The sequence below is a fragment of the Miniopterus natalensis genome, chromosome 1 (genome assembly GCF_054644295.1).
Source record: "Miniopterus natalensis isolate mMinNat1 chromosome 1, mMinNat1.hap1, whole genome shotgun sequence".
In the NCBI taxonomy this organism is placed as follows: domain Eukaryota; kingdom Metazoa; phylum Chordata; class Mammalia; order Chiroptera; family Miniopteridae; genus Miniopterus; species Miniopterus natalensis.
Window position 1 is genome coordinate 76,010,421 of NC_142081.1, and position 27,206 is coordinate 76,037,626.

Below are 27,206 nucleotides of genomic sequence, written 5' to 3' on the forward strand. Positions count from 1 at the left end.
AGTCATCAGATCTATCCACTATGGACTACTAGAGGGGATGTTAGCGATCCCTGAGTCAAGCCAGTCCATGTTACATATTTGTTTATTCATTTAAGAACCATGTCCTGATCGCCCATCCTTGTAGAACTGGGGATATAGAAGTGCTCTAGGGCTTATTGTTATCATTGTTGCTACTGTTTGTGGAATATGTTTATCATGCACGCATTTCAACTCCTATCATTAGTGAAGTGGTATCCCAAGAAATGATGAAAAGCCATTGAGGCTACTAAAGTTAGGGCCCTGTTGCAAGTAAGTAGTATCCATTAAGGTTCTCACAATGTGAGCGCAGCAATTATTTACAGATTTGATTGGAAGCATTTTCATGCTTGAAGTCAGTCTTTAGCCTTGTCATAAAGATGCAATACTGTGTTGTATGGGGGATAAAGGAACAGTGGATTCTTGGTCTGCTTTGTGGGTATTTTTCCATGAATTGAAACACTGTCTCCATTATCACCCTTCCTGACGCTGCGCATTCCTGGTCCTGGCTGTTTGTGTTTCCAGTGTGACTCCGTGAGAGCATTTCAGAGACTGCTTAGTTTTCTTTGTTTCTGGCAGCACACTTGAATTGTGGAAAACCGGAAGGGAATTAGGATAAAATTCTCAGCTTTATCAGAATAAACTCAGCTGTGAAAGATTTGTAGAATGAAGAGGTAAATGACATAAAACATGCTGATACACTAGAAGGGTAGATGTCCTTCCAGAAAGGGGGGCTTCATTTTTCTCTTCCTGGAAGTTAGCTGTGTTTCAGAGCCACATTAAAGAATAAATTTGAAAGTTGAGAAAGGGGCAAGTTCTCTCTCTTCTTGCCCTTGCAGAAACAGAATATATGATTTTCATTCTTTTATTTAAATATGGAGCAGACCATATCTTGTAAGCAAATTGGCAAACACCTGACTAAAACAGAACCAACAAATGAAAACACTGCAGGGCAAAACTCGACATAGTGTAAAAAATGTGTTATACTGAAATGTTTTGTATTTCAGTTACTGTGATAAGCATTTTATATAGATTGTTTCACTTATTAATAAGGGTAAGGGGTATTAAAAAAGTTGCAGTTTATAGATGGAAAAACTGAGTTAAGAGAAGTCAAGTGAATGCTTTGTAGGTAAATCAGGATATAAATCTAGGAATAATTAAGTAAAGCAAGCAAAACCAGTTCTTAACTGTTCTCTGTCGTAATATTAATTCTTTTCTCCCTCTCTCCTGTCCTCCCATCCCCCTTTCCTTCCTGCTTTCCCTAAATATTTGTTGATTTCCTACAACTGTAAGACACTAACCATTCAAAGAAGAATAACCCATGTTAGGAGTCACTTTCAAAATTTCTTTAGATCCTCCAACACTTCTGGGAGGTAGGCATGGCAGGCGCTGTTATCTTTATTCAATAGTTGATATTATTGTGTCCATCTTAGAGGTAAGAGGACTGAGGTTGAGAGAGGCAAAGTCACATAGGCAGTGATAATTATTTTAACATTAACACCATTAAGAACTCACCACATGCCCGATGGTGCGGTTAGCACTTTCCTGGAGTGCTCATTACCCTCTCCGAGGGAAGGCGTGGGCCCTTCCCAGGCTCTCGCACCACAGCACTCGGCGTGTACTTATCCTGGGGCAATTTATAGTATGACAGAGTATGTGCTAGATTTGAACTGCATGAGTGTTGGCACCAGATTATCATCACTTCTCTATCTCCCACAGCGCCCAGTGCAGTATCGCTGTATGTAAAAGTCTGATGAGTTGGATTGAATGAAATAATGCAGATATTTACCGCTTCAGGTATAGAAGAGGGAGCTGTCACTTTAGGTTGGGGGACTGGGATGAATCCTGGAGATTAGTTATTTGACTCATGATTTCAGCCTGTGGAAATGGAAATTCTTAGGAATTATTACAGTAGTGTAAATAAAAGTATTGAAAGATCGCGTGAGTTTTCCCCTTGCCCATCGGAAACTAAACTGCGCTTCGCTTTCCATTTTCCTGTTCTTGCGCCTCTCAGTCTGCTGCTGCTCTTCGGAATGTGTTCAGGGTCATAGACTCCCAACACCGTAGAGCTAAAAGGAATCTGAACAGTGTCTAGTCTTTGTGGCCTGAGACTCTGGGGGACTTTGGCATCTGGGTAAGAGGTCCATGAATTTATGTTGGTAATGGAAGCGTAACAAAAACCATGCAGGGAGATTAGGGAAGGAAGCGGGGAAGGGGCATACTAAACAATTGTTTTTACTGCACCTATAATTAAAACAGTGTAATTCTATTTCCAACCCTCTTCTCAGTGAGAACACTAAATCAGGGCACAACACTGACCCTTAAGTAGCAATAGACACAGATATAACCTTGCGGTATTTTATAGGGACACCTTCAAATTTCTAAATTATGAGTATTAAATCTCATGTTCAATTGGTTGTGAAATGTAGTATTAAAAAAAGAGAGCTCCCAAAAGGCATTTGGAACTAGGGCTTAAGTTAATTTAATTATGGGTAAGAAACAAAGCAAAATGTCTTGTTTCAAATTAGGGAAAAAAAGGGTGGGATGTGTTTCCCTGATTTCTGAGACAAGGCTGACGCCAGCAGTGAAGTGAATGAACTACCCGTCAATAAAGTGAGTAAGTTATCATCTGCATAAAGCATAACCTTCGTGGGAGAAACCACTTCATAGCACATTCAGTGGGGGTGTATTTGAGTTTAGACATGGCTAGGCAGCCGTGACACAGCCAATGACGCTACGTAATTGAATGTGGTATTTCTGAATAAAAAGGGCAGTAAAGACAACGGGCACTGTTCCCCCACCTCCGTATCCACCTGAGACTTCACTACCTGCACGCGTTAGAAAACTATCTGGGAAGGTGGTCCAGAAGAAAGCAAAGGCACGAAATACATTAGCATCACTAAGCCATATATATATATAATTTTTATTGATTTTTAGAGAGAGAGGAAGGAAGAGGGAGGGAGTGAGAGTGAAACATGGATGTGAGAGAGAAACATTGACTGGTTGCCTCCTGTATGCGTCCCAACTGGGGATCAAACCTGCAACCTGGGGATGTGCCCTGACTGGGAATCGAACCAGCAACCTTTCAGTGCACAGGATGACACCCGACCAACTGAGCCACACAGGCCAGGGCTAAGAAATATGTTAAGAAATGGAACTCATTATTATTAATCTGCTCTGAGAAACTTCTGAGAGCTTTCTTTTTTTAAAAAATTGCCTCTGCATGGTGAAATCTGTAAAAATACCTTTGAAGAATGCTCTTTAATAACCAACTGGGTTAAGAAAATCAATGGGAAGATGGCTGTCACTTGGTCTTTAGGATATGAAACAGATACCCCATGTGCTATTTTTGTGTTTTGTTTAGTTTTGTTTTTCAGGGTGGGATTTTTTTTCACATTAAAAAATGCAGTACGAATTAAAAATAGTTACCCATGAGTGACAATCAGCCATGTGCAAAAGTAGTTGGCTTGGTTGAGAAGGGGAGGAGGGCTTACATTGGAGCATTAAGCGTTTCTGAGTGTAGGATTTCCTTTTCCAAACAAAGGACTAGGTAGGGTAGGGCTCTTCAGGGGAAGACTTAGGGAAAGGAAGCCATATCCTATTCTCTGATACATAGTCTCATGTCATATATTTATCTGACATCATTTATTGAGTGCCCGTTATTTTCGAGTAAGATAGTATCCCTGGTCTTCAGGTTCTGTGGCCACGAAAATGGGGACCAATTGCTTTCCCAGTGCTTCTGTGTTACAAGCCTGTCCAGAAACAGGTGGCTGACACTTTCAGGCAACTATTTTTTACCTGAATTCTCAAATTTCTGTTTCTCTACCCATCATAGAAACACTTCCCCTTAACGCCTCTTTACCCTCAGGCAAATAGCTGCAGCGCTGTGCCTTTATGATAAATCTGATACAAAATCATACAAATTTCAACTAGTTAGTAATTTAAATACCAACTAATGGGGTAGCTTTGGAACATAACCACCATTTGTCATACTATTTTTATGAAGGAGTAAGTTCTGAATATGAACCAATTAAATAAAAAAACCCATACAACCTGTTTTAAATTGGAATTTCCACCATCACTTTCTTAAAAATTGTTTGACGTGTGACTTTACTTAGCTGCCTCATTCCTCGGTGTTTTTTGGCTCCTGACTTTGTTATTTAAGGACCCAGGTCCAGGTATGCAGCATAAAAGCCACGCAGTTCCATTTAGGTCCTTTGGGCAGTTAATACTGTGTTCTCCCTTTGTCGGTATAATTTAGCATAAGGATACTTCTCATTTCGATGAAAATCTCTTCCTAAATATACTCAAATAGTAAAATAATAATATGAGTGTACATTCATTAAGCACCTATCCATGTATCAGGCTTGTGTTTTATATATGTTATCTCTTTTAAGCCTCACACAGCCCTGTGACATAGTTTATCATTTCCTTTTTACAGATGAAGGAAATGAGGCTTAGAGACATGATGCTACTGGTTCATGGTCACATGGCTAATTAGTGCCAGAGGTAGAATTTGACTTTGAAGCTTGGGCTTTTCATCACCAGAGTCAACTAAAACTACATAAACAGAGGAAGACATTACACAAAGGCCTAGAGATACATTCCAAAATGTCATCATTCGTTCATTTATTCAGCAGATGTGTCTGAGTGCATGTTCTGTGCAGATCACTATGCTAAGTGTTGCAAGTATCCCGTTGAGTCACCCATTTTCTATGTGATTTATACTGTTGTGGTACATACAAACTAGTGGGAGAAGCAAGATAATTAAATAATCACAGTGGTATTTATTTAAAGATTGAGATAAAGTCCTTATAGTTTTACAAGAGCCTATAAGAAAAAATTCTGACTTAGGTGGGGGTTTGGAATTTTGATGAAGTGCAACTCGATCTGAGGTCTGACGGGTAAGAGTCCATTAGTTATGGGGTATTATAGGTAGGAAGCTTTCCTGACAGAGGAAATAGCACGTGCAAAGGCCCTGCGGCAGAAGGAACACAGTGTGTTCAAAACCTGAAAGGAGAACACTGTGTTCAGGTGAAGCCAGAGAGGGAAGGGTGACTTGAGAGAGGCTTTTTCATGTTTGTCCTTAGAAGAGTTCAGGTTTACCTAGAGGCAGGAAGCTAATAAAGGACTTTAAGCAGAAAATTAACAGGAACAGATTTGTAAAGGTTACTCTGGTGGCAGTGTGGAGAACAAACTGGAGGAGGGGGTATGCCAGTTTAAAATAACATCCAACAAATCACAGAAAATGATGGTGCAGAGGTCAGAGTGTGAACTCTGGGTCAGGCCTCTGTTTAAGGCCTAGCTCGGCCCCTTAGTTGCAAGGCCATTTGCTAGTTATGCACCTTCCTTAGGCTCAGGCTCTGCTTTTGTAAAACAGGGACAATAATATAGACTCCACCCCAGAAGAAAGTTGTTGGAGGTTTAAATTAAAAAGAGATAGTAGTAATCAGCCATCCCCATTTATAGATGAGGAAACTGAGGCTGAGAAAGGTGAAATGAGGCTTTTCATCATTATCATTTATCTGGATGTTGTAGAGTGAGAGTGAGGGGCGTAGGTAGGAGATGAAAGCAAGGAAAAGGTCTGAGAGAATTCCCAAAACACAACAAGCAAATGAACAGAAAAACCTGATGTACAGTCTGAGAGAGGCCGGATTTTGGGATAACCTTGGTGAAGGGACACAGGGTCCAGCAGCTATCTGAGGTCCATCTTCAGTTTGCTCACCTAGTTTCTCCTCCAGGAAAACAGAGGTTTGGGGATATAACAGTTCAGTTTCCTTCTTTTTTCTCCTAAGGGACTGGATTAGACCAGGCTGTCCTTCAACCTGGTACACAGAATGGGATTCCAGGGGCCCTTTTGTCCCAAACAAATCATCAGTCACCAATCTCTTTTGCTGAGAACTCATAACGTGGACAAGAGTGTGGTGATGGCGGGATGGGAAGAAGGGGATGGGTGGAGGGGGAAGAGGGCATAAAGGGGACAAATGGTGATGGAAAAAATAAAATAAAATTTAAAAAAGCTTCTCATTTGCTGTGTATCAGAAGCTGCACTAGTAATGAAAAAAACCCTTAATCACATAATTAAAGATTAAAAAATTAAAATGCTTTTACTACTATTCTTTAGCATAGAGGAGTTTCAAATTGGCCTACCTCGAATTATAAATAACAGTAGAGGTGGGCACTTGGTATCTAACACACAAAGGGGAGCAGAGGAGGGGAGCAGTGGGGAGAGAAATGCATGCAGAGTGATGGGGGCTAAGATGAGAAAGTTTTGATGCTCGTTAATTTTCTCCAGGATTTTGTGCCTTTACCTTCAAAGGGTGGGGAGAAACAGAAGCTAGTCTTGAACTGATTTTGTTATGTACACAAATGCAGTGTTTCACCTTCCTGTGATTTGGGAATATATATTTAACACAACAGACTTAGTACAATTAATTATTCCACTTTAAAAATATTTATTGAGCATCTACTATGAGTTAGCCTCTGTAGTAGGTGATGGAGTCATAGCAATAAGTGAAGGAGACATTCGTGGAGATTTTACTCTTAACATTAATTTGTTTCCAGAAATTTTATTACTTAAGGCATCATTTAAGAAATGTTTATTAGCCCGGCCGGGCAGGCCTCAGTGGTTGAGCATTGACCTATGATCCAGGAGATCACGGTTTGATTCCTGGTCAGGGCACATGCCCGGGTTGCTGGCTCGATCCCCAGTAGGGGGTGTGCAGGAGGCAGCCGATCAATGACTCATCATTAATGTTTCTATTTTTCTCTCTTCCTCTCCGTTCCTCTCTCTGAAATCAATAGAGACATATTTTTTTAAAAATTCAAAAAAAGAAATGTTTATTAAATGAACAGTATGCTATTTTAAGATAGAACATTAAGGCAAGAATGGATATTTCTGTCTTGACCTTGACCATTTCTATCGAGGCTCTATTCTCCAGATTAAAGAAAAGTCCTTACGTATTTAAGAACAGGATATTATGTAAAGCAATATGATGATTGATTAATATGCCATTCTGTGTGTCATACCAGAAGCAACTGAGACTGGCGCATTGTTGACCTTTATAGCAGCCTCGCTGAGATTTCATTTGAGCAGCAGTGAGTGTAACTGATGTTCCGTTTACTGACACCACTGCCATTGTCTGTTTCAGGGCCGGCTGGATTCTCTAACGGAAGTGGATGACTCAGGACAGCTAACTATCAAATGCTCTCAAAATTACTTGTCTCTGGATTGTGGCATTACTGCGTTTGAACTGTCTGACTATAGTCCAAGTGAGGATTTGCTCGGTGGCCTGGGTGACATGACCTCTAGCCAGGTCAAAACCAAACCCTTTGACTCCTGGGGCTACAGTGAGATGGAGGAGTTCCCTGAGCTTATCCGAAGTGTCGGGTTACTTAAGGTGACTACTGACCCCATCGCTTCCAACTGCAGCGGAGCAGTGAGTGAGGAGGCATCTCAGGGATCTCTTTCAGCAGATGACAAAGGTGGATGTGAGGAAAACAATGCTTCCGCAGTCGAGGAGCAGCCAGGCGTAACGCAGGGGACGTCATCTTCAGTGGAAGCCCTGACAAATACTCTTCAATCCTCTCCTGACACAGCAAAGCAAGAATCCAATCCCTCCTCCCAACCTGGAGCAAAGAACCAACAGCCTCTTCCCTGTGAGAATGCAACCCCCAAGCGATCCATCAGAGACTGCTTTAATTATAACGAGGACTCTCCCACGCAGCCCACGTTGCCAAAAAGAGGGCTTTTCCTTAAAGAGGAAACTTTCAAGAATAATCTAAAAGGCACTGGCGGAAAGAGGCAGATGGTTGATCTCAAGCCTGAGATGAGCAGAAGCACCCCTTCCCTGGTGGATCCTCCTGACAGGTCCAAGCTCTGCCTGGTGTTGCAGGCTTCCTACCCCAACAGCCCTTCTGCTGCCAGCCAGTCCTATGAGTGTCTGCACAAGATGGGCGATGGGAATCTTGAAAACACAGTCAAAAGTCACATTAAAGAAATCTCCTCCAGCCTGGGAAGGCTCAACGACTGCCATAAAGAGAAACCTCGACTTAAAAAGCCACATAAAACCGCAGAAGAGGTGCCTCTGTGCCAAACACCTAAAGGGGGAGCCGGTTCAGGCAAGCAAACGGAAAACCGAGTGCCGAACGGAATCCCTTCTTGTATTTCCAAGGCCAGAGAGGGACCAGAAACAGATGCTGCTTCTACATTCTCTCTTGAGCCGCGTACTCAGAGAAGTCGGAATGCCAAATTACCAGTGCAGCCTGAAGCATCCAGTTCACCACCTTTTACTCAAAGCAGCGGATCCCCCTTTGGCTCAGACACTATCATGTCTCCGGTACCCCTTCTTTCAAAACACAAAAGCAAAAAAAGTCACTCCTCCCCAAGTCACGTCACAAGGAATGGCCAGGTCGTGGAGGCCTGGTACGGCTCTGATGAGTACCTGGCACTGCCCTCTCACCTTAAGCAGACAGAAGTATTAGCTTTGAAGTTGGAAAACTTGACAAAGCTTCTGCCTCCGAAACCCAGAGGAGAAACCATCCAGAATATTGATGACTGGGAACTGTCTGAAATGAATTCAGATTCTGAGATCTATCCAACGTACCATGTCAAGAAGAAGCATATGAGGCTAGGCAGGGTGTCTCCAAGCTCATCCAGTGACATAGCTTCTTCGCTGGGGGAGAGCATTGAGTCTGGGCCCCTGAGTGACATTCTCTCTGATGAGGAGCTGTGTATGCCTCTCTCTGGCATGAAAAAATACATCGATGAGAAGTCAGAGAGAGCTTCATCTTCTGAGAAAAATGAGAGCCATTCCGCCGCGAAATCTGCTTTAATTCAGAAACTTATGCAAGATATTCAACACCAAGACAACTATGAAGCCATATGGGAAAAAATAGAGGTAAGTTGGTCTAATTAATCTGAGTGATTTCTTATCTTACCTGATTTTTAAAAAGTAATGCTGGGATAAGTTCAACTTCCCTCCCCCCATTATAAAATGTGTTGCTATTTTTGTAAACATAATCAATTCCGAAAAGAAAAGAAAAGAAAAGAAAAGAAAAGAAAAGAAAAGAAAAGAAAAGAAAAGAAAAGAAAAGAAAAGAAAAGAAAAGAAAAAAGAAAAGAAAAGGCACACTGATCACTGCACTGTGACAGAGTATGTGCCATTAGGAATTGCCCTTGTCAAAACATTAGCGTGATGTACCCTCCCTGGTATAGAATTTTCTGTTGATACTGCTCAAACCTAACACGGCTCCTGATAAAGGGTAGACCCTCTTAGATGGATTATAAAATGAAGTAGAGCAGTAGCTGTGTACATAGCAGGATCTCAGGAATATGTGAATAGAATATTCCAGTTACCTTCAATGCTTTTAAAAATATATATATATATGTCTTTACTGACTTCAGAGAGAGGAAGGGAGAGGGGGAGAGAGAGAGATAGAAACATCAACAGTGAGAGAGTCATTGATCAGCTGCCCACTGCACGCCCCCTGCAGGGGATCAAGCCTGCAGCCCGGACATGTGCCCTGACCAGGAATCGAATCTTGATCTCCTGGATCCTAGGTCAATGCTCAGCCGCTGAGCCACGCCAGCCGGGCACCTTCGCTGCTTTTGGATTGGTTTGTTCTAACCCCAGAATAGCTTCCACACCTCCAATGTTAACTTCCTATGGAAATAGACCAGATGTTTCTAATTTGGGGGGAAACTTAATTTTTTTTCTTCAGTCTTCTTCCTCTTTGAGGCCTCTGGCTAATAACCATGCTACCTAGACTCTGTACAGTTCATGGGCTCTGAGATGGGGAGTTGATATTTTGGGTAAATCTGTACTTTTAGAATGAATTGTTAGATGTGGTGAAATCTTTGTGGAGAGACATCAAAATTCTCAGGACTGAACTTCATAGTATAAGATGTGACTTAAGACACTGGATAAAAGTATACAGTAGTCCCCCCACCCATGGGAGATACGTTCCCAGACCCCCAGTGTGGACACATGAAACCACAGATAGTATCGAACCTATGTACTACATTTTTTCCTATACATACATACCTATGATAAAACTTAATTTGTAAGTTAGGCACAGTAAGATATTAACAATAATAACTAATAATAAAATAGAACAGGTATAACAGTAAACTGTATTAAAAGTTATGTGAATGTGGTCTCTCCCTCAAGATATCTTATGGTAACCATCTCTTACGTGCAGTAAAGGGCTAGTATCGCTCCTTTTAGGGGACCCCTTGCTGATGTGTGGTATAGGCTCAACGCTTTCTGGTACAACACATTGCTGTCAGTTGAAACATGCTTTCTGTTCATGTCTTCTACCCATAAATTTCTTTTTTTTCCATCTTAACTAAGCACTTATCATGCACTGGGGCCGTAACTTTTGCAGTTGGAGGTGTTACAGCAAAACTAGCACGGATTTCTTTTTTCTTCTTCACAATTGCATGGACAGAAGATTTGTTCTTAGTGTAGATTTTAGTAACCTAGCATCTGATTTTTTCCCCTTTTATTATTAAGTAGAGAACTTTTACCTTTTTACCTAAAGAAAGAACTTTGGGGATTCTCTTTGGCATACCTGAATTGCCAGCACCACTACTCTTGTGCTTTGGGGCCATTATTAAGTAAAATAGGGGTCACTGGGATACCATGGCGTCAATTTGATAACCCAGACAGCTACTAAGTGACTGACAGGTGAGCAGTGTATTACGGTGTGGATACGCTGGACAAAGGGACTAGTTACACCCCGGGCAGGATGGAGTGAGATTTCATCGTGCTACTCAGAAAATTGTGCAGTTTAAAACTTGTGAGTTGTTTATTTCTGGAATTTTCCATTTAATATTTTTGGACTATGGTTGACTGTGGATAACTGAAACCACAGGAAGTGAAACCGTGGATAAGGGGGAACTACTGTGGTACATATGGACAGAATGACCTGTAGGAAGAAAATGAAAGTACATTAAAAAAAAGAGGGAAAAGTTAACAATATATAATAATTGTTAACAACAATTAAAAAACAATATATAATAATTGTTAACAACAACATTAAAAAAAAGAGGGAAAAGTTAACAATATATAATAATAATAACATAATAATAATTGTTTTTACTAAGAATTTGTCAAATCCTCACAACAACTCTAATATTAACACCACTTTATGGATGAGGAGACTGAGGCCGAGCGATTGGTCAGTCTGCTCTGGAACCCATACTGTAATTAAATGCTCCCATGCCTCTCCATAAGGAAGCGACCGATATGTACTGCATGTAAATACTGCAGGATTGTAGAGAAGAAATGATATCAATGGAGCCGGGAAGTTCTTGTGAAATGCTGAGCTTTCCACGGGCTTTGAAAAATGTGCCAGAAGTTAGAGAGGAGGAGATGAGCATTTCAGGGAGGAGGGGCATAGACTAAAACACAGAGGTGGGAACTGGGAATGAGCACGATACGGGGGTACATAGAGGGCTGTCCTCACTGGAGGTCTGTGATCAGAAAGCAGTGAAAGTTTCCATACATTTAATGGACCCAGTTGCCTCAAGGCCCTGATGGCTAGACTAAGGCTGGGTGGGCATCCATGGCAACTTCTTTGAAAAGCACTGAAAGTAGTAATATAGCCCAGAATAACTAACGCTCTTATTTTATGTTTGGATTTGTGCTAAGCTTTATATGCATATTTTACTTAAATCCTGGGAAGTAGGAATTTTTCAGGCGAAGAAGCTAAGGCAGAACATAGTTAGGAAACTTGCTGATGGCCTCACAGGTGGTAAGGGCAGAGCTAGGATTTGAACCCAGAGCCAGCATGCTTAAAGCAGTGCAGGCATGGCCTCCAATAGCCTTTCTGGTAGGTTTAAATGCCAATCACAGCAAAGGTGGTCAAAGCTGCTGTGGTAGCGACCAGTCCAGAGATGTTGGCCTGCGACAGCAATCTAAGGGCCTGCTGACTTGTGGATGGGCAGGGAGAGGGCTGTTGGAGAAGTGAGTGGTTCCAGGAAACTGGTTCTGGGCCTCACTCAGTCATTGAAGCCTGGAGTGGCTCACAGCTAGTCATGCTCCATTCTGGGCCTCATTTCTTCTTTTGTAAATAGAGATGTTTTAAGCAGATCATGGCCACAATACCGACTTCCAATGAGAGCATCCTTTTATTTCATAATTCTACAAAGATGATGCTGTCTTCAGCCTATAGGACTGCTACATCTTTAATAGGAGGAAACATTTAGATGGCTAGCTGGCTTGAGGTGGAGGTAAGGTCGGTAATTTAAAAAATATATATGCACCCACATTGAGTATATGATGAACTTTTAAAAGGAAGTGTTTTGTAAGAAGCTGGAAATACTGTCCTGAAGTTGGGATGTGAGGTAAAGGCTGAAAGACAATTAAGCCCCTTTCCCAGCCTACCCTCCTTTCACCACTTTAGGTGAGGGCAGCTGCCAATTCCCAGGTCAGTGGACCTTGAATATCACACTCTAGCCTTGATCTCCTCCATATAACCTGTTCTACCTGAAAAATATAACATAATAAGAGAGGGTATTATTTAACATCTTCCTGTGTCAGGCATCTACTAGGCACTTTACCTGCAATAATGTTCTCATAGGATTCTCATAACAACCCCACAAGGTAGATCTTATTGCTTAAATTGACCACGTCTCTTCCTCTCTAGTGCTCTCGCTCTGGTCCTAGCCACCATCACCCCCTGCCTGGGTTACTGATATAGCCTCCTAACTGGTCTCTCTGCTTCCATCCTGCTTCCACTACAGTCCATCCCCAACGCAGCAGCCATAGTGATTCTTTTAAAACATAAATCAGATCATGTCACCTTGCACCAGCATCCGTCATGTTCAGAGGTCCTACATGGACTGGCTTCCTGAATTTCCTCTCTGACCTTATTTCCAACTGCTCTTGCCTGTACTCACTTCACTCCATTCCCACTGGCCCCTTTGGTGTTCCCAGAACATGCCGAGCATGCCCCAGCCCTTAGGATCTGTGTCAGTTCCCTCTGCCCAGGCCCTCTCCAACAGATGCCCTCATTTCTAATTCCTTCACCTCTTCCGAGTCTTTGCTCATATTAATTTCTCAGGGAAGCTTATCTTGACCACCTTTTAAATGATATAACCTGACTTATTATTTCTTTTCTACAGCTCTCACCGTATTCTGTCATTTTATGTAATTCTCTTATCTAGTACATTTATTTTTGTTTGTTTGTTTGTCTCCTTGCTAGAATGGGAGCTCTGCGTGGGCAGGAATATTTATCTGTTTAGTTTGTTAATAAATCTCATGTACCTAGAACAGTGCCTGGTACATAGTAGGTGGTCAATAAAGACTGTGGAATGAATGAATTAATGAATCCCCATTTTTGAGCAGAGGAAACTGAATTCAGAGATTTAAAATCACTTGTCTTGAGCTGCACAACTAATAAGTCATAGATCCAGGCTCCAGGCCCCATCTGCCTTGCTCTTCCCACTAGAGAAAGTCTTGTGAATAGATGAATTCCCTGAGAGAATGCGGGTAAATGAAGAAGAGAAAAGGGGTGACAACTTAGTTTTAAGTTGTATCCCGATTATGAGGCAGGACTAAGGAAAAGGCCTAGTTGTGGGGGTCAGGAAGGGACTGAAAGGATTCCTTGGTGTTATGTAAATAAAGCGAGAAGAGGTGTTTAGTAAGATGGATGTTAGCTTCATTATTTGAAAAGGGGAGATCAAGATGAGTAAGAACAAAGGAAGAAAACAACCTTTCGACTTGTTTTAAAGCGTCAACAAGGACCTCAGAGAAAAAGGGACTTAATGAAAGAATGGAGGTAGAAGCTGGACTATAGATTATTAAGAAGTGAGAGAAAATCATTCCTAATAGCTCAAGGAATTGGATTGTGAAAGTAATATGAGACAAAGGACTACTGTTGGAAATAAATAAAAGTTATTTTTAATTAAAGCTTGTTTGAAGGCAGGAATGAAGGACTCAGTAGCAGGAGATCTTGAGGGGGCTAGAAAGAGTGTAAGTGTGAAGGACACTGAGGCACGGAGGGCGGGCATATGGTGCTCCATGGGAAAAATCCTGGCTTGATACTAAGAGCTGTAAAACCGGGAAGAATAGTCCCGCTTCTCCCAAACAAGGCGTGGGGTGCTTCCTCCACCCGCGCTTCCCAAGCCCGCCGGCTGAGCCACACGGAGGGGCAGAAGGCGCAGGAGCCCCCTAGAGGAGGGGCTTCCCAGCCTGTGGCAGCATCTCCGGGACAGCGCCTGAGTGACGAGTGTCTTAGATGCCCTTTAGCCTCCTGTCACTCTCCACTCCTCAGATGTGTGTCTTTCTTTTAGTAGACTTGTTTTATGAATGGGAAAGATTTCTTCTGAATGTGTATTTTTCATCTGTTAGAAAAAAATAATTTCTTTTTTTAATCCTCACTTGAGGATATTTTTTTACCATTGCTTTTCAGAGAGAGAGAGAGACAGTGGAAAGGAGGGACGGAGGGAGGGAAGGGGAGAGAGAGAGGAAGAAACATCGATGTGTCCATTGGTTGCTGCCCACATGTGCCCTGACCCGGGCGGGGAGACCCTGCAACCCAGGTATGTGCCCTTGACCGAGAACTGAACCCCAAACCCAAACCCCAGACGCTTCGGTCCGCAGGCCGACACTCTAACCACTGAGCCAAACTGGCTAGGGCTAATTTCTTTTAATAGATAATGTATTCACATGATTTAAAAAGTGTATGTTTAAAAATATCCAATAGAAACTCCCATCATTATTCTCATCTTGAGTTCCCACTTCACCACAGGTGATCACTGTTGCTTTTAGTTCCTTCGTTCTGTAAGTTCTTTACACATATACAGGCAAATGCAAACATATTTATTAAGCAATATTTTAAAACCTGGGAAATAAGCTGCAACCTATCCTTGTCTGCAAATAGAAGTGCTTCGGTTAACTCTCTGGGTTAACTCTCTGAGTTCTTAAATGATGATCCCTTTCCCAGTCTCTCAGTGGGGGGTTGAGAATTTGCTCAAATAGGCTGATTTCCTCAGAACCTACTGTGTGGATAAAGTGATCAAGCATCTCAGGTCTGAGCACTTACCTTTGATGGGAGCTTCTCAAGGCCTAAAATTAAAAGTGAAAAACCAGATCAAGCCATTGAACTAGACTCATTTGTTCTGATACATTCAGAGGACCCATGAATTAATGAATCCCCATTTTAGAGCAGAGGAAACTGAATTCAGAGATTTAAAATCACTTGTCTTGAGCTGCACAACTAATAAGTCATAGATCCAGGCTCCAGGCTCCATCTGCCGTGCTCTTCCCACTAGAGAAAGTCTTGTGAATAGATGAATTCCCTGAGAGAATGCGGGTAAATGAAGAAGAGAAAAGGGGTGACAACTTAGTTTTAAGTTGTATCCCGATTACGAGGCAGGACTAAGGAAAAGGCCTAGTTGTGGGGGTCAGGAAGGGACTGAAAGGATTCCTTGGTGTTATGTAAATAAAGCGAGAAGAGGTGACTCCATTTCTGGATGTTTATTAGAAGAAACCCAAAACACTGATTTAACAAGATATATGCACCCCTATGTTCATTGCAGCATTATTTGCAATACCCAAGATGTGGAAGCAACCTAAGTGTCCATTGATATGTGAATGGATAAAAATGATGTGGTACATATATATACAATGGGATATTACTCAGCTATAAAAAGAAAGAAATATTGCCATTTGCAACAACATGGATGAACCTAGATGGTATTATGCTAACTGAAATAAGTCAGACAGAGAAAAACGAATATCATATGATTTTACTTATATGTGGAATCTAAAGAACGTAATAAACAAACAGAAACAGACTCATAGATACTGAGAACATTTTGATGGTTGCCAGATGGGAGGGGTCCTGAGGGCTGGGTGAAAGAATGAAGGGATTAAGATGTACAAGTTGCCAGTTATAAAAACAGTCACAGGAATGTAAAGTACAGCATAGGGAATATAGTCAATAATAATGTAATAACTATGTATGATGTCAGATGGGTACTAGACTTGTTGAGGTGATCACTTCATAAGTTATATAAATGTCTTACCATTGTGTTGTACCCTGAAACTAACATAATATTGTATGTCAACTGCAATTGAAAAACAAAAAAATTATAAAAAATAAAATAAAAGCAATGAAAAGAAAGGAGGGAAGTATATATTTGGAGCAGATGGAATCAAACAGAATGATGAAAAATTAACTTAGTGTGATATCTGGATATATGTGGTATAAGTAACGGGTTGGCAAACTATAGCTTACAGGCCAAATAAGGCCCAAATGCCTAATTTTTAAATAATGTTTTATTGGAACACAGCCCTGCTCAACATCTATGGCTGCTTTTGTGCTGCAGGACAGTTGAGTGGTTGCAACAGAGACAAATGACTTGCAAAGCCCAAAATATTTACTACCTGGCCCTTTACAGAAAAAAAATTGCTGACCTAGCTCTAAGGTGAGGAAGAAGGGAGGCAAATAATTTCTGATCAGCATCTACTATGTGCCAAGTTCTGAAGTAGGTTCTTTCATTGAATTTATAGGACAGCCCTATGGAAGAGCCATTATGGGTCCTGTTTTACAGAGGATGAGTCTAAGGCTCCAATGCTAATGACTTGCCCAGGGTCACTCTGCCTCTAAATGTGAGAGTTGGGATTCCACCTGGGTTGTCAGAACTGACTTGATTTTCTCCTAGAGATGTAGGCAAATGCCAGGGAACTTAGACAACAGTCCCATATGTAGATAAAGTCTATTTAGAAAACCTGGAAACTACTACTAGATTAGCAAATGAACAGGGCACCCTCTTCTTCACGACCTGAACAGAAATGAGCTGCCTGGTAAGTAGCCACTTGTCCGAGGTGGATAACTGTTGATGCCAGATAACAGCTGCATGATTCCTAATGGGGGCTGGCAGAGTGCAGTGCCCCGTGGTGCCCCCTCAGTGAAGCATTTTAAGAGATCTGTCCTTTGAGATATAGTGCAAGGTTCATTTCTCATTACACGGGCCTCCTGCTCACACTAAGTTCTGAAGACTCATCGTGCAAGACACGACTCCTTTAGGTTGGACTCATCGGTACCGAGTACATAGATGCATGACATAGCTGATCCCTTTCCTCCCTAGTGATATAAATCCCTTTAAATGCCAGAGTATGGCATTTCAACTTATAGTTCAATGACTCAGCTGTCATCAGCATTTTGTCTTACAGACATCTATGACCCGATTTTAAAAACTTCTTTGGGGCCAGCTAAGGATGTCCTTGTACATAAGTTATTTCAGATTCAGTGCAGCACATATTTAGCTAATTGCTTGCTTTTTGTAGCTAGGCTATAAAATTGCATTCAAGTCTGCCATAAAGGTGGCCACCGTCGCTGCAGCCGAGAGGTGGAGCTGGGACGCCCTTGGTAACACCAGGATAACATAAATGCAGAAGAGGTGTGGTCCTGAGGTTAACTTGGCACTGATTTCTGTATTTCTTTATACAAGAAGTAAATGGTCCAGACAGAACCCATTCTATCTTTTACCCTCATTTTGACCATATGCTGACACATTGATGTTACCATACTGATGGTGGTCATTAAAGAAATACCATGTTGTCCTGAGTTACCTTTCCATTTCCTTTTTCATTGTGGTAAAACCCACACAACATAAAATTTGTCATTTTAACCATTTCTAAAGCATACAGTTTAGTAGTGTTAACTATATTCACATCACTGTGAAACAGATCCAGAACTTCTTCATCTCGTAAATCTGAAACTCTATACCCATTAAACAACAATTCCCCTCCTTCCCTCTCCCCACTCCCTGGTAACCATTCTACTTTCTGTTTCGATGAATTTGACTACTTTAGAAGCTTCAAATAAGTCCTTTGCCCACTTTAAAATTGGGTTATTTGAGTTTTTGTTGTTGAGTTGTAGAAGTTCTTTATATATTCTATATTAACCCCTTATTATATATATGATTTGCAAATATTTTCTCCCGTCCTATAGGTTACCTTTTCACTCTGTTTATTGGGTCCTTTGATGTACAAAGTTTTTAAGTATGATCTAGTACCATTGGTCTATTTTTGCTTTTGTTGACCATGCTTTTGGTGTCATATTCAAAAAATTATTGCCAAGTCCAGTGTCATGAAGCTTTTCCTCTGTGTTTTCTTCTAGGAGTTTTATAATTTCAGGTCTTAGGTTTAGGCCTTTAAATTCTCTCTTACTTTATTTCAGTGTGATTACCTCTTATGTTTTAAAGATCTCACTCCAGACTTTCTTGTAGGGTAGAATATAGCTTCAAGGCTCCAGCTTAGTCAGTCATCTTCTGGAATTTGTCCCTTAAAAAGACAACACTTGGCTATTCTTTACTTGATTTTTTTACTTGAGTAAGTCCCATTGAAACGCAGCTGTAGCTTATTTTATTCACCTCTAACTAACTTACATTCAAGGTCTGCTATTAATTCAGTTCTCACCTGATATTTTCTACCAACCACGTGCCAGTCTTCCTAGTGTTGGTGGAGTGGTAGTCTGCTCCTCAGTGTTGATAATAATCTCTTTAAGAGCGTCCAATCAGATAGGAAGCATTTTAAGGTTATTAGATTCCACTGGTCTCACTGACATTTCTTTTGTATGTGCCTTTCTTCTATGCTAACCTTTTCTTTCCCAGTTGCTACTCTTCCTCTTGTCCCTGAATTATCTTTTTACATTTTCTCTCCTATTCCTTTTTCCTTACTTTTCTCCTGGACTATATAGTTTTCACGCTATTTTCTTTTTAAAATTTCCTTCCCCAGGAGTATCTTTCACTTTCTCCCTCTAATGTCCTAGAGAGTCTCAGATTCCAAATATGAGACCACTATAAGTTGGCTCTCCATCACCATTCAAGCTTGGACTATTGATCTTTTAGTGCACTTCTGAGTCTTAGAAATATGTATTCAGAAAGTTGAGGAATTGTTCAGATGCAAGAATAAAACCCCCCACAAGAATGTAGTTTATGGAAAAAAACAGATTCTTAAAGAATTGGACAAGCTTAACTTTGTAATTAAAAATGAAAGATTTAGCCCGGCTGGGCCTGGCTCAGCAGTTGAGCATCGACCTAGGATCCAAGAGATCATGCCGGACAGGGCACATGTCTGGGTTTCGGGCTTGATCCCCAGCAGGGGGCATGCAGGAGGCAGCCGATCAGTGACGACTCTCTCATCGTGATGTTTGTCCCTCTCCCTCCCTCTCCCTCTCCCTCTCCCTCTCCCTCTCCCTCTCCCTCTCCCTCTCCCTCTCCCTCTCCCTCTCCCTCTCCCTCTCCCTCTCCCTCTCCCTCTCCCTCTCCCTCTCCGTTCCTCTCTCTGAAATCAATAAAGATATATATATTTTTAAAAATGAAAGATTTAGAGTCCTAAAGGATCACACATTGAGCATGAGTTGATAGTTCAGATGATTATTCAACAGGAGACTAGTAGCAGAATGCCGTAGGAGCTCCAAATACTCTTCTTTATTTGTACTACACACAATCTAGGACTTAAGAGAGATATAACAATATAAGTCTTGGCTCTGTGCTTACTAAATAATATTCAATAAGTGGAAATTCATACATGGGAGAACAGAGGAAGGAAGATAATAACAAATGTAGCTAGCATCCCAGAAGAAGGGCTACTTGAGCTGGGACTTTAAGTATTGAGATAGCAGCAATGAGGAGGTGGAATGTTAGTAACAGAAGCTTTGGCATAAGCCAAGGTTGAGGGCAAGAATATTCAAGGTATATTGGGAAATAGTAAAGGGAAATACTGGGTATTTTGGAGTATAGGCTAAACCTCTATAAACAAAGAAACCTCAAAATAACCAGAGCTAGACAGACAGCCCGGGAAAGAGAGAGGCCACCTAGGCATCTAGGTACCTTTTCCCTGTTGCTCTTGAGCTGTGTCTTTGTTCCAGCTCACCAAATGACATAAGAGGAGAGCACCCAGCTTTCTCCTTAAAGATGTGACTTGGAAGTTGTCCGCATCACTCCTGTTCGTGTCCCAGTGGCCGCACTTTGTTGTGTGGCATCACCTAATTGCCAAGGAGTTTGGGAAATGAGCCTCTAGGCGACCGTGAACGTTGGGAGGGAGATGTCTCTTAAACCAGCTGCTTAAGAGACATGGAGCTTGCTGAAGGGAAGGGGAATGTAAAGTTAGAAGGAAAGAATAGGGCCTCACTGTGATGGACTTTGCATGCCAAGTGCTTGTGCAGCACAGACACACAATAAATACCTGTCTCATGAATGCGTGAGTGAGTGAGTGAGTGAGTGAGTGAGTGAGTGAGTGAGTGAGTGAAATGCTATCATTCGGTTTGAACTTTATCCGCTTGACTAGGAGTTACAAACTAAAAGGACTCTCAGAGGGTCAGACAGGTAATATAAATGAGTCACACGGCCAGGTGTAAGCGCGAGTGGTAGGGACTGGACACCTGGGTGGTAAGTGCCATGTCTAAAGGGCAGCCGCTGTTCAGCTCCAGGTGATTGTTCCGTGGAAGGAACGTGGGCCCTGTGTGGCAAGACCTTGCAATTTTTAAAAAAGAAGTAGGAAATATTGGTTTTATGTGACATCTCCCAATTTTTTAACGTTTGGTCTGAACAATTTTAAAGCCAGCCAAATAAAACAGCTATAAGGTAGATTTGGCCTCCAAGTCACTAAGTTGCAATTTTTGTGAACATGAGAAACTACTTAAAATTTTAGCTCAGAGTCGGTAGTTGAAAAAGGCTAATCTGGCTATGGTATGCTGGATACACCTCCAGCTAAGTGGTTCTGGACTGTGGCTGCACATTATAATCACTGGGAGCTTTGAAAAAATCCCAACCTCAGGCTCCACCGCAGACCAGTTAAGTCAGGCTCTGGAGAGGAGAATATTTTATAAAGCTTCTCAAGCAATTCTGATGTGCTGCCCAGGTTGGGAGATAATGCTCTGAGGCTAATTTTGAAGGTTATTGCAATGCCTGTACACGTGGTGAAAGGGTCCGGACTGTGGTTTGGGAAGTGAACTGAGGAAAGAAAGACACAGAGGTAAAAGACGTTATAAAGGACAAATTTATAAAAATTTGTAGCTTTTTAAAAATCAGAGAGTGGAAGAAGGGGGTCAAAACAGTTGAGATTTCAAGCTGGGAGCTAGGAGATGTAAAGAATTTAATATATGGTTTCCAGGGACATGAAATTAAGATACATAGTAGATGAATGGGGGTGGGGCAAGTAAATGTTATCTTCTATGCAAACGCTGTGGCCAAATCCAAACTGAGAATTCTAAGTCCACATAACATTAAAAAAAATAAGGCTACACAATTATTTTAAAGGATAATCTTTTGTGTATATTTATTTGTTGCAAACCAGAAAAAAAACCTGTGAATTAAGATTTGTTGAGACAGTATGACAAGGTCATTGCTCAAGGTTGAGGGAGAAGAACCACAGGGATCAAAAGCAAATGCCTTCCCGGTTAATACACCATGTCCTGCATCAGTTTGGTTTCTGCAGAGCCTTAGCTGGGCCTTGAGACTTTATCAATGATGATTTACCACCACCTTGAGGCTGTATCTTGTCACTGCATCTGGTTTTCAGCTGAAATACACAAGGAAGCTGCAGTTTTTTGTTTGCAGTTTTAAACACTAAGATGAAAATAGCTGTTTGTTGCTTTCTTGGTATGGAAAGGCCATACAATTAAATAACATTTTGTTGTATCAAGATGATGATAGCACCTAATAACGTTTGACAGCAATATTTCTATCATGAAAATCAAAAGAGGAATGAACTCAGTGTTGCAGTTTTCAATTCAACTAAAATAATTTTTAGGACATTAGTGAATTCTTCTTTATACTCAAGCCTAAAGTAATGACTTTGCCTTAGCGGTAGGATGTTTTGGGAAGATAGCAATTAAGAAAACAAAACAAAACCTTGACATTTATTGCCTGCTTGTAACTTGTTAGGCAAGGTGCTAAGAGGTTTATTCACTAACACATCGTTACATTTAATTATCAAGAAAAAAATTTCCCTTTGATGCAGACACTCTTATTGTATCTCCATTTTACCATTGAGGACAAAGATACATAGGGAAGTTAGTAATTTATTTAAGAGTACAGGACTCAAAGACAGGAACTTTGGGCTCAATTCACAACCACCCCCCATTTTTTAGTTATGCAAACTTAAATAAGTCACTAAAAGGTTCCTGTTTAAATCTTCCAGTCTTTAAATGGAATGTTATGTTTGTCATGCCAACGCAGATTATTGTGTGAAATTACAGAGAGCAAAGGCTTGTTGTATAATCTAAAGACTAGGTAAATACTAGTCTTTTTGTGACTTTTTCCATGAATCCAGGGTATTAGCATCCTTATTGTTACTTTTTCTATGATTCCAGGGTATTAGTGTCAACAGTAGTAGAAAGAAGTAGAATAAGAATCTTAAGCCTGTCTCTAACTAGCATTATGACCTTGGAAACTTAGCCTCCTAACCCTCAGTGTTGAAAAACAAACATTAATAAAGAAACTGAATTGGGATGCCCTCTAAGATAGGTCCCAGTTCTGAAATTTTGGGAGAGAGATCATGACTGTGAGGCATATCGAAGAGACGAGCCATTTTTCTATAAAATACTCACTGGAATATATCACTTCAACCTCCTTGGCTTTCTGTCCTGTGAATTCTGGGTGAATTCCTCTTGGAAGATCCTTTTGGTAAGAGTGTGAGGCTGTGACGTCAGTGAGCCGGAGGTAGGAAACTATCCATGCTGCCTTCCAAGCTCTGTAAAATGAGAAGAACCAGACATCCCAGAGGAATTTGTAGCTGGGCTGGAGTTTGTAAGATGCCAGGAGACCAAAGATAATGGTGACAGTGAACAAATGAGTAACCAAGTAAGAATTAGATGTGCATTAGCCTGAATTTATAGCAAATAAAGTCAGCTAAATGAAGCAGATCGGAAACATTCACGTTGGCGGATTTGCCATTGTGATGTCTTGAAATTACGTGTCAGCACTGCTGTTTGTGCTCCGTTCAGATAACAGGGCGGAAATCATTCCAAGAGAGTGGGTTCTGCGTCAAGGTCACTCAGGATGTCAGACCATGTCTGAGGCTGTGGATCTCACCATAGAAAGATCAGCGGCCTGGAGTGTGTATGGAGCAGCAGCTTTGCCCAGGAAAGGTGCTGCCTGTAATCCGAGGCCCAGGTGCTTTCCGCCTTTCAGATCGATGAGGTTCCATGCCGCACTTTTTGGGAAGCCGGCGGCTTTATCATTTGCCTTCCTTCTTTATCTAGGAATAAAGAAAGTTTCATTTTCTTTTTTAATGCTTTTAAGGTAATCAAACTGGAAAGGTGTCCCTTGTAGGTGGTGTTCTGATATCTCTGAATCTGTCTGTAGACTATACAGCACTACTCGCTTGAGAAAGGTGAGTGTGTGAGGGGGAGAGAGAGGAGAGAAGAGAGAGAAGGAAAGAGAAGGAAAGAGAGAGAGAGGGAGAGGGGGAAGGTGCACATCACAATTGGACAATTGGCAATCTGATCGCCTTCCTTTTACTTCTTATCTGATCAAAATAAAGCTGGTAAGTTGATTTAATAAAAATATTTTGTTTTGTTTTTCTTATTTTTTATAGCATAGAGAAGACTATTTGTACTCTTCCAAAATAAACTTTCATTAAATACTTTTTTCCTATCCTGTCCTCACTGCAACTCTGGTTCTATGTTGATTGACGAATGCCATTGTGTTCAAGAGACTACAGTTGACCCTCAAACAGTACAGGTTTGAACGGCGTGGGTACACTTATATGCAGATTTTTTTCTATAAACATAGAAACATATCCCTAGGTTTTGCCTCTTCAGATTCCACACACTAGGGGTTGAAAGCAGTATTTTTGATCTGTGGTTGGGACTTTGGGGATGCAGAGGACCAACTTAAGTTATATGTGGATTTTTGACTGCATGGAGGTCACCGCCCCGAAGCCTCACATTGTTCAAGGGTCAACTGTATTGACCAGTCTCCTTAACGGAATGCAGGGCCTATGAAAAATCATATTGTGCCCACTCCTCTCTCTAGACACACTTTTATGTAAAGGAAATGAGGCTGGAAAGAACTCTAAGACTAACCTTATTAAAGACCAAAAATATGAATATTCAGAAAAGTAGCAGATGGAACTCTATGGCAAAGGAAAGGGTATATTTGGTAGGAAGAGATTTTTTGAGACAAATGTATTAATGGGTGAGGGGCTTTTATGGAACTGGATGGTGGTGGAGCATGGGGGCTCCCATGCTGCTCTTAAGCCATTCTGCCGAAGTCCTAGGGTCCCTTTTACCACTTATCACTTATGTTATCTTAGAGCAAGTGACTTGACCTCTCTGTGCCCCAGTTTCCTTCTCTGCAAAATAAGGTTAAAAGTGTATTTTCCACATAGAGCTGTTGTTCTGAATAAATGTGTTAAATATGTAAAGAGCTTAGAATAGTACCTGGCATGTAGTAAGCATTTAGTAAAGGTTAGCTCCTGTTATTATTATTTAGTAAAGGTTAGGCCCTGTAGTTGTCACTGTTGGTATTATTACTAACATGGAAGTGGAGGGGTTAGGCCATAGCAGACTCCTTATATACTTATAGGTGACTCTGGCATTTGGGAATTAAATGCCACCACCTGTTTCCTCCTCCCACCTTCAGCCACGTTGTCATTATGAAGCTTCATCCTCCTATGTGACCCACAATAGTTAAGATCACGTTTCTCCTCCATGGGACCTGTGATGGTCACCCTACATTCCTATACCTTCTTCTCTGTGAGACTCTGGGCCTCCTGCCTTGACAGATGGTTCTCATGTTGTGTTAGAGATAATTCTCCTCTAATTGGCCCAATAATTTTAGTTAACACAGTTCTCTGGCATCTTGGGAAGTTTTTATGAAGGGAATTTATGCTATAAATGTCTGTTCAGACAAATACAAGCAACCTTCTAGTTTATAATATTGTCACACAACAACCTTTGTACTTATTTATTTATAATTTTTATTTACATATATTATTATATTTATAATTATGTACTTATAAATAATCCCACAGCACTCTTTAACCAGAGGGAAGGTTATTACAGTGTATTCTGGGATGTAAAAGGACAGGTCTCCGATAGGTTTAGAATTGTCCCTCAACCCCCTGATAGCTAAGACAGAAAAGCTTAAAAAGTGGGTTGGAAAGGCAGCAATAGGTTGGGATGATTTGTTGGGAGAGGAGCATACAAAAGCTGATTTGCATACAGCCAAAAGAATGCCAGTCTTTTCACAATTTTGAAAACGTAGTTATGTTTTTTAAAAATATGTCTTTATTGATTTCAGAGAAAGGAAGGGAGAGGGAGAGAGAGAGACAGAAACATCAATGATGAGAGAGTCATTGATCGGCTGCCTCCTGCATGCCCCCAACTGGGAATTGAGCCCGCAACCCGGGCATGTTCCCTGACTGAGAATTGAACCACGATCTCCTGGATCCTAGGTTGATGCTCAACTGCTGAGCCACGCTGGCTGGGCTCTGCCAGGGATTTAAACAAATTGTTGGACCAACTGACCTTTCATGATTTCATGTGGTGCCAATGAGGCTCTCCAGATTCAGATACTGAGTCCACCACCTTCTCGTCCTGTGACATTGGGTCTCAGTCTTATAATCTGCAAAATGGGGGTGACAATAGCACTTACCTCACAGGGTCTTTATGAGACCCAAATGGTCTATTGTATATAAAATGCACTGAAAGGTCCAGGCACAGTGTGAGTGCTGTGTGAAGATTACTTACTGTTTCAGCTAGAATTGTTCAGATGAGATAATTCACAGAATCCTTTAATTTTGGAATACTCAGAAAGGAATAAATACATTTTTAATGGTTTAGGAGATTTAGCAGCAGAGGCTGACCAGTTTTCCCGCCTTAAATATGGTGTAAATAATTCACTTAAAAAAAAAGTTTTTATTGATTTCAGAGAGAGAAAAGGAGAGGGAGACAGAGATAGAAACATCAATGAATAGAGAGAATCCTATGCACCCCTTACTGGGGATGGAGCCTGCAACCCAGGCATGTGCCCTGATCAGGAATCAAACTGTGACCTCCTGGTTCATAGGCCGACACTCAACCACTGAGCCACACTGGCTGAGCTATTTCACTTAAAAATTTTTTATCTTTATCATTGAAAGTATTATAGATATCTCCTTTTCCCCCCATGGACCCCTTCCCCCCTGCACCCTCCCCCGCCCCCCCAGGCCTTCACCACACTATTGTCTGTGTCCATGGGTTATGCACATATGCATATACGCTTTTTGGTTGATCTCTTCCCACCCACCCATCCACCCCCCTTCCCATAGGAGCATGGAATAGTTCACTTTTTCGATGCTCTTCAGCAGGTCCCTGTCTGAAGGCTCTCGACTTGATCTAGACTAGGCCAGACATCATCGCTCTGTCCACTGATAAATATGAAGCCTTTGGGGGTGCATTCCCACACATTCACACACAGACATCCAGACAGCAAACACCAAAATAAATGAGCAGTTCAGGTCATTGGCTGACCTACCTCCTGAGAACCAAGGGCCGTCTCTGTGATTAAGTGAGTCAAACTCATCTGTAATTGAGACACTGGTAGAATAGGCTCATTCAAGCATGTAACTGCCTTAAATTTTTGGCTTAAATTTCCTGTAAATTAGAAATGAAGTTTACCATGACTTCGCCTAAAAAGAAATTACTCCCCTCATTCCCTTACTTTAAGAATATGTTTCTCGTTAAGCATGTAGCCTCATCACAGATCCCCTTTCAGAAAAATTAGCAGGAATTAGTGAAATGGAAGGAAGTAGAGCTTAGAGAATTGTACCTCAGCTCCACGACTGTGGGACTGGAGGAAATGTGGCTTTTCCTTCATCTGGGTCCGATAATGTGTCTGTAGGAATGCTGTTTCCAGAGTTCAGTGTGTGCCACGAGAGAACCAGGAGTGAGATGCGGGTTCAAGTCCCAACTCTGCCACTAGGCAGTCACTCACATTCTTGGACCCTCGGTTTCCTTATCTGTAAAATGACCGCAGTCAGCACCACTTCACAGACTTGTGGTGGCGACACACCTCCTTCCTGCTGTATGCGTCCCCTTTGCCCTTTTAGAGAAATAGTATTTAATTTCAATTTGGTCTGAAAATTACGTAGTTCTATAAAAAAACTGCCCCTAGGCTTTCAACTCCATAAGGCACAGGTCATATCTCATTTCCCACTGTATCATTGTTACCTGGCCCCATG

The 27,206-nt window shown here is 41.4% G+C and overlaps 1 protein-coding gene across 1 annotated transcript in view; it reads left to right on the forward strand.

Annotated features, from left to right (window-relative positions):
- Window positions 1-27,206, forward strand: part of AKAP6 (A-kinase anchoring protein 6) — a 518,419-nt gene that overhangs the window by 260,926 nt on the left and 230,287 nt on the right. Inside the window, exon 5 of the mRNA XM_016209490.2 lies at window positions 7,167-8,915. Coding sequence (XP_016064976.2) covers window positions 7,167-8,915 — 1,749 coding nt within the window. The remainder of the gene's footprint in view (window positions 1-7,166; window positions 8,916-27,206) is intronic.